General features: G+C 48.2%; 1 protein-coding gene across 1 annotated transcript; it reads left to right on the top strand.

Moving 5' to 3' along the window:
- Positions 1-2,590: 2,590 nt before the first annotated feature.
- NKX2-3 (NK2 homeobox 3) lies at positions 2,591-10,543 on the top strand. The gene is made up of 2 exons (XM_069239666.1): positions 2,591-3,103; positions 7,943-10,543. Exons 1-2 carry the CDS (start codon positions 2,776-2,778, stop codon positions 8,572-8,574), a joined length of 960 nt encoding a protein of 319 aa, XP_069095767.1. The 5' UTR covers positions 2,591-2,775; the 3' UTR covers positions 8,575-10,543.
- The last annotated feature ends 280 nt before the right edge of the window (positions 10,544-10,823 follow it).

Consider the following 10,823-nt stretch of genomic DNA (forward strand, 5'->3'; position numbering starts at 1 on the left):
ATTTTTTTCAGTTAAAAAATGTGCCTGTTATGTGAGGCATTATTTAGATGGTTTCTTGCTTCTTGCTAGTGGGCAGGATGAGCTCAGGAGAATGTCAGAAGGCTCGATGGAATTTCAAAAAGTTATGGAGGAGCGGCGGGTGCCTCGGTCCAGAAAAGAAGGTAGGGCCCTTTACAAAGATCACTTTTTTGGGTGTTGAATTTGACTTGGTGTGGATGGAAACTTGTTTGCCGAGGGATATGGAACAAACATTGATTGAAATTTTGGAGGTAGCATTGGTATGCTCAAAATTGGAACTGAGAAAGATGCAAAAGGGCCTTTTGAATTTTGCCCGTAAAGTTGTTTTTGAGGAGTTATTTTAAGGCTTCAGGTAATGAGATAAGGGTTTGGCTGGCATGGTCCTAGACAGATCAATTGGGCAGGGGGGCACAAGGTTGTTTTGACAAAAAGTTCTAATGTAGCTTGTCCTATTGGAAACTGGTTGCTTTTTCACATTTTTTTGGGCGGGCCGAGCATGTGGGTGTTTGTTCATGAAGACAGCTCATTTTGACAGCCTTTCAAGTTTTCAGATGGGAGATGTCATTTTGGGGTTTGATGGCCGCAAATTATGGAACATATTCTTTTAGGATTGGTGCAGCTACCAGTGCCAAGGCTCAAGGTAGGTCGGACAGACAAGTGAAGTCACTGGGTAGATGGAGCTCCAAATGTTTTAATCATTATGGGCCTGATTCTGACCCTGGCGGTCTATGACCACCAGGGTGGAGGCCGGGGGTAGCACCGCCAACAGGCTGGCGGTGCTACATGGGCAATTCTGACCGTGGCGGTACAGCCGCGGTCAGATACGGGAAACCGGCAGTGTACCGCCGGTTTCCCGCTGCCCTGGGGAATCCTCCACGGCGGCGCAGCTTGCTGCGCCGCCATGGGGATTCCGACCCCCTTACCGCCATCCTGTTCCTGGTGGTTTTGGCCGCCAGGAACAGGATGGCGGTAAGTGGTGTCGTGGGGCCCCCTAACAGGGCCCCACCAAGATTTTCAGTGTCTGCCACGCAGACACTGAAAATCGCGACGGGTGCAACTGCACCCGTCGCACCCCTTCCACTCCGCCGGCTCCATTCGGAGCCGGCATCCTCATGGAAGGGTGTTTCCCGCTGGGCGGGCGGGCGGCCTTCTGGCGGTCGCCCACCCGCCCAGCGGGAAACTCAGAATACCCGCGGCGGTCTTTTGACCGTGCAGCGGTATTCTGGAGGTTCCAGCCAGGCCGGCGGCTTCCGCCGCCGGCCGGGGTCAGAATGACCCCCTATGTGTATTGTGGCAATACTGTTCTTTTGCTATGTTGGTAATTGTTTGTTCTTTGGGCGGAAAACCAGGTGAAAGCAAGAAGTTTTGGCAGACAACTTGGCTTGGATGGGACTAGGGTTTTTCTATTGTGGCGGGGGAAGAGTGGCATGCGCTGAGAGGAGTTGTTGGGGTTTTTGTCTAAATGGATTACAGGGAAGGTGTGTCCTGATTTATTGGTTATACATTGAGACCAAAACAATATTGTTTCTCCTTCAGGTATTGGTCTTTTGAAAGCAATGAAAAGTGATTTGTCTCGGATATTGAACAGCTGGACTGGGACACATTATGTGGACTGAGTTGGTGCAGAGACTCGTTTGGAAGGGGAGCAGAAGCCTCGTGCAATAGAAATACCGAGGAAAAAGGCCAACAATGAGATGCAGAGTTCTTGTCACAGCTTAGGTATTTCGGTTTTGAGAAATGAGTAATTGGTGCAAGTAGACAAGTCATTGTTTCAGCAGGATGGGGTACACCTATCTGTTTTTGGTAATAATTATTATCTGTTGGAGCTGAGGTTGACCATTGCAGAGGTTATAGGGGGACGATCATGAAGCTGAGGTAGGATCCATTTTCTAGTTTAGTGCTTTGATCAGGGTGGGGTAGGAAAGCTCCTTGTGGGTTTTCTTGCTTGTTGGGGGCTCCAAAACAATCACAGTATGGGAGGGCTAAAATGGGGGGGATTAGTACAGCTCAGGAAAGTCTGGGGTATGGTTGAGGGTCAAACAGTAGGTTTGGGTAAAGGGAACAACATAGTGCTTGACATCAGCAGTGGGGCAAGATTCATATTGCACGTTTGGGGCATGTATGGGAAGACTTTGCAGGGAGAGGGTATTGTGGTTTAATGGGGTGGGAGAATAATTTTTCAGTGTATTAGTAAGCTTTCCAGTTTTGTAAGGCTTTTGGGTTTTATGTTTAGGCCAGACTTTCTCTATTAAAGTAGCCTTTTACCCCTTAATTTGGTACTCAGTGTTCCTACCCCGACTAGATGCTGATGTTTGAACATCTGGACAAGAGAGAGGGCCTCCCACCCTCGTGAAGCTCTTCTGTACCCGGTGCAGCTCTGTAAAACTCTACAGTACCAGCTGCGAGGGGCGGAAGCCATGGACAAGGGGCGCGGCCTCTCGTAGTCTCTCACAGTGCAACAAGATGCCCGTGAGGGCGGGCCTGCTCCGCCCCTCGGCAGCCCCTCTCCCATGACGTCACCTCCCCTCTGAGAGCTCCTCCGGCTCCAGTAGCCGCCTTGTTACTAGTCCCAACGCTGGCCGCTGTAACAAAACCCAGACGCTTTGCTGCAGGCAAATGGAGGCGGTTTAGACAGGAGAAGGACCTCTTCCATCGTTTATCACCCTGCACGGCGGCAGGGAGCGCCCGCTTCCCCCTCCTCTTCTCAAGATTTATTGATTATTTGGTTTCTGGCAATTAACTTTTTTTTCTGCCCCGATGATGTTACCAAGCCCAGTCACTTCCACACCTTTCTCTGTCAAGGACATTCTGAACCTGGAGCAGCAGCAACTCCCGGGGCCCCCACACCATCACCACCTGCACCATGAGCCGGAGCCCCACTTCCTGCCCTCGTCCTGCATGCTGGCCGGGGAGAACTCCAGCTTCTCCGAGGAGGGGGACGACAAGCTGCCCTACCTGGTGCCCGACGGGCCCGCGGAGGATGTGGGCGTCTCGCCCAGGAGGTACATAGTCAGCCACACGGCCATCGGGAGCACCTGCCAGCCCAAGGAAGAAGAGGAGGACGAAGACGATGGGGAAGCACACAGTGAGTACATGTGTCTAGCAACTGCACACTCAAGGGCAGCTGCTCTCGGGGAGCAAACAAGCTCACGGCACTAAGTTTAGCAAAATGTCATCACCGCGCTCGTTCCTTCAGAAGCCACATATCTGAAATATGCCTATTTATACCGCTGATGTGGTGAAACTTCTCAACTTGTTTTACCTGTTTTGCTTATTCCCTCCGAAAGCACCCCGTCTTCCAAAGTAAGTCAGTAGACTCCTGCAATCCCGAATCTTCCTGTAACGCGTTCACACCTTTTGTGGGTTCCCGGGCATTGGACACATATGTAAAGACACACAGACTGTCAAATTTTCAGTTATTTAGCGGCTTAGAAAGTATGCACAATGTTCTGTCGAGACTGAAAAAGCAAATGTAGAAATAGATCTCCGGGGATGGACCGGGCGTCTTTCCAAATATAGGGAAACATTTCTGAGCTAAATGTGGCAAATTATGATGTATGTTCCGAGTCCTCCTTAAAAACCTTTTACGACCAGTGTATTACTCCCGGGAGTCGGAACATGCCACTCAAGTAGCTTCTGCTGCCCCTCATTTGAACTTTCTAAACTTGGCAGCGGTGCTTTGGGTCCGTTCACGTACAGGCTTCAGTGTGTGTGTGTGTTCGCGCACGTTTTGCTTTGTTTCTTTAGTTCCTTGTCTGATCGTGTTTCTTTATTTCGTTGTATGTTTTTCTGCCTCAATATATGTGCCTGCCCCTTTCTGCACGTGTGTTTCTCTACTTGCACCTGTTTGTGTGTCTATCCGAGTATGCTTCTTTGTGTATGCCTTTATGTATGTGTGTTTCTGTACGTTTTTTTGATGTTGCAGTTTTTATGTAGTGGAAGGTATTGGGGTGCTTTACATGAGCACCAGTTAAATTACACAATGAAACGTGGGCTTAGTTTTATGGGTGCTTGTGTGTGTATGTGTGTGCATGTGCATCTGTATGCGCGCGCGCCTCACTGCATCTGGGCGCTTCATATGTCTTTTGAGGCGTTTTTTGTGTATCTATTTTTGTTGCAGTGCGTTTATGTTTCTGTTTCTATACGTACACCTGTTTGTCTGTACCATTTTCTATGTTTTATGATGTTTCCTTTGTATTTCTCTGTGTGTCTACGTAGTGTCTGTATGCTTTGTTTCCGTGCGAACATCAATGTGTATTTGTTTCTGTCTGATGGGGGTGTGTTTCTGGGTGTCTACGTAGCGTCTGTGTATTTCTGTTTCCGTGCTTAGGTCAATGTGTGCTTGTTTCTGTCTGTTTTTTTTTGTTTGGGGGGGGTTTGTTTCTGTGTGTCTGCTTAGTATTGGGTGTCTCTGGTTCCGTGCGTGTTCCAATGAGTTATTGTTTCTCTTGGGTTATTTTTTTTTTGGGGGGGGGGGGTGTTGATTGTGTGTTTTCGTGGGTGTGCCTAGAGTCTGTGTTTCTGTTTCAGTGAGTTCTTCAACGCGGGTTCTTTCTGTCTATTGTGGGGTGATTGTATCTTTCCTTGTGTCTCCGTGATGTCTGTGCGTTTCTGTTTCCGTGCGTGCTTCAATGTAGGTTTGTTTCTATTTTTGAGGCGATTCTGTCTATTTCTATGTGTGTGAATGTTTGCCTGTCTGCGTATTTTTCTGTGTGTGCTTCGCTGAATGTATTTAAAACGAGAGGGGGGGGGGGGGGGTTGCCTCCCTGTGCGGTGGTCTTAATTAACGCTGGGAAGACGGCAAAAACTTTAATAATCGCCTTCAGGTCTCCTGTCATTTGGGTGGTTTGTGGTTCATACCACCTAGTTTTACTTTCTCGTCGGAGCTTAACAGCTGCATCACAGTGTTGTGTGAGGAGTGTTACACACGAGGTGCATTTTATATCTACCCTGGCCTCATGCTGTTGGGTCATGTCATTTTAAATGTTTGGTAAAATGCCTCTCCGCCACCAAAATGACCACGGCTAAACGTGTTACAGAAAAGTTCTCCGAGGTACATGTACTGTGAGCACCTTGTACAGGTTTTTTCTCCACAACATTTCTGCCCTCTTCGGCTCGTGGAAGTTAAATACAAATTTTAATTACACACCAAAAGTCTTTTTCACATTTCTCGTGGGCACTATTTACTGATTGATATATGCTAGTGTCGCAAATACCGAACACAGTCACTGTGCTAGAAATGACAGAGATTCGAAGGTCACATGATTTAAGATGAATCTCACGGCATGAAACTGTTTTTTTACTAAAACTAATATGATGTACAAATAAAAAATGGTGTCCTAGTTAGTCAATAAAATTAAACAAGTACATAGATTAAAATGTACTCGTGGCGCTTAGATATTATACAAATGTTGCAACGAACCATTTCTTATGAGGAATAGAATTTTGATAGCCTTGTACACCTTCGAGGGGCGCGTGCACAGGTATGGTTTTAACGTCATTAATAACGACTATAAACACAGTTTAATCGGGACTGTGACACCGAGTGCGTGAAAAGGTAGATCCTGGGGTGCACCACATGAGGGTGGGACTTAGAGTGTGCACAATGCTAACGATAGCTCTTCCTTCACTCGTGAGATCCTCGGAACGGCTACATACATGAAGTGACCCTTTACCATGCCAATATTTGCTTTTGTGAGGCGAGAGGGTATTACTTCCATACATATACCGCGGCCGGTATTTTCCCAGACACCGTGCGTGTTGGCCAAGCCGCATAAAAGTGCTGCAAGTCTTTATATTATACGCACACGCGCTTCTTGCGTACTGCAGTTCGGCGGAAATGGGAAAACGCAAGTTTTCTCTCTAGCCCCGGATACTGGTGCCGGACTTTGAAGTCACTCAACTTTCAAAAGTACATTTACAGTCCAAGGCGAAGTGTTGCAAATACATTATATGTGGGGAAAGGAAAATGTTAACAGCTTTCTCACAGCTATATGTGTTAATATCAAAACATTAATGTCGGCGCAAGGTGTACAGTGGCAGCACGTGTTTAACATGGGCGAGGGGCTGATTTTAAGAAGTGCATTAACATTTATATTTTGGCAGAGTACCTTGGTCGGTCTGTCTGTCTATACAAACGTGTGCGCGCGTTCGTGCGTATATTTTTTATATAAATATAGTAGCCGTTTTTTTGTTTTTTTTGTGACACCTCTGAGTATGATCTGTAGTGCGTGAGATGAGTGTCACGAGTGGAAATTCCAATCGAATCTTGGAAGAGGGTTCCTTTTTGTCATTGGTTCTACTTATTTATTTAATTATGTGTTTGTTTTTTGTATTTTTTTAATTGCCCACAGGGTCTTTCTTCCCTTGTTGCACTGGTCCATTTTAAAGTCTATGGGTGGCTGTCCAAAACATGTGTGCCGCCCCTTAGTCCTGCAGACGCCACTGAAGGGGTGCATCTAGAATGCCCTTATGCGGGGAGGGCTCTGTCTTGTCAAGTGGTGGTTCCGTTAGAATAGCCCCAGCCGACTAGGGGCTCTGTTGGAATTATGCTGTCGCCGGTCAGATGGGGGCTCAGTAAGCATGTTCTTAGCCAGTTGAGGGCCCCATCTATGTGAGGAATCTGTATATCACTAGCCACTTGGGGGCTCTGCTAGGGTGTCCCTAGCCACGTGAGGGCCCTGTTACAATATTACTAGCCGGGGTGGAGGCTCTGTTACTTTCACTAGCCGGGTGGGGGCTCAGATAGAAAGTTCGGAGGTCCCTATGCGAGGACGACCCTGTTAGCTGCTGAGGCTAGAAAGTTCTCTATTCCAGTCAGAGAGGGTTCAGCTAGAATGCCGTAGTCAGATGAGGGCTCATAGGATGCCCCTAGCCCATGGACAGTTCAGCTAGTGGCTCGGATAGCCCTTGCCTGGATCGGTGAGGGCTTGGTTTGAATGACCCTAGACAAGTGAGGGCTGAGCTACACCATCCTTAGCACCTGAAGGTGGGGCTCCAGTGTCCCTAACCCTGCAGGGCTCAGCTAGAATGTTCTTAGTTGGGTGAGGCGTCAGGTTCTCTGCAGTAGCTGTGGCCACGGCTCCACTAGAATGTCCCTCATCGAGTGAGGTCTCAGCTGGAATGTCCTTCATCAAGTGAGGGCTCAGCGGGAATCAACCAATCAATCAAACAATTATACAGTACTGCAAATTACTCTTGAGGGGCTTGAGGCGGTGGAGCTGTAGCTGCTGCATGGAGGAATGATCATTAGATCATTCTGGTCTTTAGTTCTCTTCTGAATTACTGGACTGACAGTGAGGTCCTGAGGTGGAAGGGGAGGTTGTTCCACGCCCTGACTGCCAGCTGGGAGAAGGAGCATCCTCCACTGTTGTCTCCACGGATCTGTGGGCTGTCTGCAATGGAGAGGGAAGCTGATCAGAAGTGTCTGGTCAATTGGTGGAAGGAGAGGCGTTTGTTGATGTACACTTGTCCTTCATTGTGCAGGGCCTTGTAGTTGTGGGTCAGTATTCTGAATCAGGAGCCAGTGTAGTTTTTTGAGATGGTGTGTAATGTGGGTACTTTTGGGGAGGTTGAGTATGGTCTTGCTGCTGAGTTCTGTATTGTCTGGAGTCTCTTCAAGAGGTGTGCTGCCCCTCATGGAGTGATAGCTCAGCTAGAATGTCCCCTGTCGAGTAAAGACTCAGCTAAAATGTCCTTAGTGAGGTATGACTTTGGGTAGAGAGCCCACTGAGGCTCGGCTAGACTGCTTGTAGCCCGTGCGTGTTCCCCATATAACCAGGTGTGGCCAGGCCACAGCCAGGGGTGGACAGACCATGCAGGTGAAGGGATGCTCGTGGGATATGCGCTTGGGTGCACTTGCGCGTGCTCGCCTTTTGTGCCAGTCTGTGGCATTGCTAACCTCCTTGTGTTGCTTTCCCTGCAGAGCTTTGTTTCCTGAAGAAGTCCTCCGAGGGCGAGGAGCTCCGGCCTGAGGAGCTGGACAGGCCCAAGCAGCGCAGCCGGCGGAAGCCCCGCGTGCTCTTCTCCCAGGCGCAGGTCTTCGAGCTGGAGCGGAGGTTCAAGCAACAGCGCTACCTGTCGGCCCCGGAGAGGGAGCACTTGGCCAGCAGCCTCAAGCTCACCTCCACGCAGGTCAAGATCTGGTTCCAGAACCGGCGCTACAAGTGCAAGCGGCAGCGGCAGGACAAGTCCCTGGAGCTGGGGGGCCACCAGCACCCGCCTCCGCCCCGGAGGGTGGCTGTGCCAGTGCTGGTGCGGGACGGCAAGCCCTGCCTGGGGGGCTCTCAGAGCTACGGCACGGCCTACAGTGTGGGGGGCAGCCCCTACTCCTACAATGCCTACCCGGCCTACAGCTACAGCAACCCCCCTCAGTATAACAGCAACTACAGCTGCAACTACTCCAGCCTCCCGGCCGCGCAGGGCAGTGCGGGGGGCAGCCCCTTCATGAACATGGGCAACCTGCCCCAGCTGAACACTGCAGTGCAGCCACAGGGGCACCAAGGGGCCACCGTGCCGACCTGCCAAGGGACTCTGCAGGGCATCCGGGCCTGGTAGGGCATCTGCTGCCCAGGCCCCTCCTGGGAGTACCTTCATTGAACCTGCCTCGGCCCCCTGCGGGGAGGTGACCCTCACACTGCGAACAGAGGGGGGGCAGTGGCCACCCAGCGCTGCTCACTACCCAGCCTCAAGGAAACAAAGGGGACAGTCAAGGGGGTGCGTGAGATGGGCGAGCGGTGCAGCGCCCTCGGGCGTAACTGCCACAAGTATGAGGACCGCCTCGGCACAGCCACTGCTGCATATCTATAGCTAATATGCAACCGAACTAAAATATATATAGAGAGTATATATAAATAAATATATATGAATGTAAGAAACATTCTGCATGAAGACAAATCAGAACGCATTTTGGTATTTTGAAACCCAAAAACCGAAAGGCGGCAGCAAAACATGCCAAGGTCGCAGGATGCGTGTGCCAGCAAGCCGCGCTGGGAGTGTGCTCGAGGAACGGGAAGCTGCACAGCACATCCTGGCTGCTTTGGGTTTGTGGGAGTTGGAAGCGATGCGCTAAACAATTTCTGTGTCCTCCAGCATTTTAGGAAGTTTCACAACCGCAAAACATGGGTCCCACATTGTCAATAGAGTGTAATGTTTTTACCTAAATAACCACACGCTGTATCTACCGGATGTATTAACAGTAAAAGCGAAACAAGGAAGTACGTGTTTCACTAACGACTGAAAATAAAGTATATAAGGCAAGGCCTGGTTTCCAGGTAATATTGAAGCACAGATTTTATAAGGTGAAAATGGTTCGGTGACTGGAGAACATTCGGCACCAGGTGATAGCAGGGCTAATGGCGCCGAGAAGGAACAGGCCACTCTGCCTCTGACGGTGAGGGAGGTGGGGTCTGTCAGTCAGTTAAATATCATTCTGCAGTACGGAAAGTTTCCATTTCGAGGCTTCCCTCCCCCGCCGTTCGCTCTCAAAATGAAAAGAGCAGAAACGGCTCATTTGCTGCTTCTGTAAACTGTGGTATAGACATCAGCAGTCGCCCACCCAAGACCCCCGTACCCCTTACCCGGGCCATTTTATTTTAACTTTAACCCTCCAGAAGCCTCCCCTCTGCTGACCAGCGCCCCCTGCCTCCGCACAGAATGCATTGCTCTGGACTGACCTGGAAATAGCTAGACTTCGGCCCAAATAATATTGTCTGAAACTTACACTACTACAGAAATAATTTATATTTTCACATTATTTGAATGCACTGTTAACAGCACTTGTGAACGCACTGCTTCAGTACTGTAAATAGGACGCGTAGGATTTTTTTAAAGTAAGTTATGTATATTATGTTAAAAGAAAAATCAACAATAAATATGGAGGCACAATATATTCATATATTTAACGTAATTATGAATCGCCGCCCCACGGAAATGATAGTTACTGCAATATTTAACTACACAGTCTGTCTCATGTGGGTGTAATACACTCGTTCAACCCATGCTTTGAAGAGACATCCTTCCTTAGTTAAAAACACATCTCTGTATATTTCCATTCACCCTCGTGTATTATAATGTGTTTCTCATTAATGCGACAAACACAGAAACTCGTGCACATTTCGTCATCGAAACAAAAATAGCATGTAAAAAATGTAAAATTCTAAATCTCAATAATCTAGTTTCTGATGGATTTATTGAAACTCATACGTTACTATTTTTACAAATGAACGGGCTGTATCATCAGAGAAATGAAGTGCCAATGGCAAAGCCTTTGAGGCAATTACCGCATTTTAAAAAGTCACACGGTAGAAACGTCTGGAACAATTAAACAATTCGTTTCGTCGCATTTCCTCAAATGTTGGTCACTTCTTTTGTCACACACCGCAGTAATTCGCAACAATTAAGTCACTGCCTTGAATGGCGAATTCGGGGATGTGATACACCTTTCGAACTTCATAAATTATGAAAGAAAACCAATGCCATGTCAAAAAATAGGAATGAATTAAAATAAAAAACATATAACCTATAATTAGAGCAATAATGCCTCCTTGGGTTCTGGTTGTATCTGCAGATAAGAATTTCAGGTGTATTGTCGTGTTACAAGAACTCTTAAATTGACAATAGAAACAGTATCACGACGGAGATCTTCGAAAAATAATATCTTACAGCAGGCACGTTTATTGAAACTTCTTACACAATGGGAAAGAAATGGCCCGCGATTCAACTGCAATGGCGCCTTGCGGAGTGTTACTACTAAGTGCAAACAGCGCTACAGCTAGAAGTGCAATCAGCGCCTTAAATAATCTGTC

This window comes from Pleurodeles waltl, chromosome 6, assembly GCF_031143425.1.
Source record: "Pleurodeles waltl isolate 20211129_DDA chromosome 6, aPleWal1.hap1.20221129, whole genome shotgun sequence".
Classification (NCBI taxonomy): domain Eukaryota; kingdom Metazoa; phylum Chordata; class Amphibia; order Caudata; family Salamandridae; genus Pleurodeles; species Pleurodeles waltl.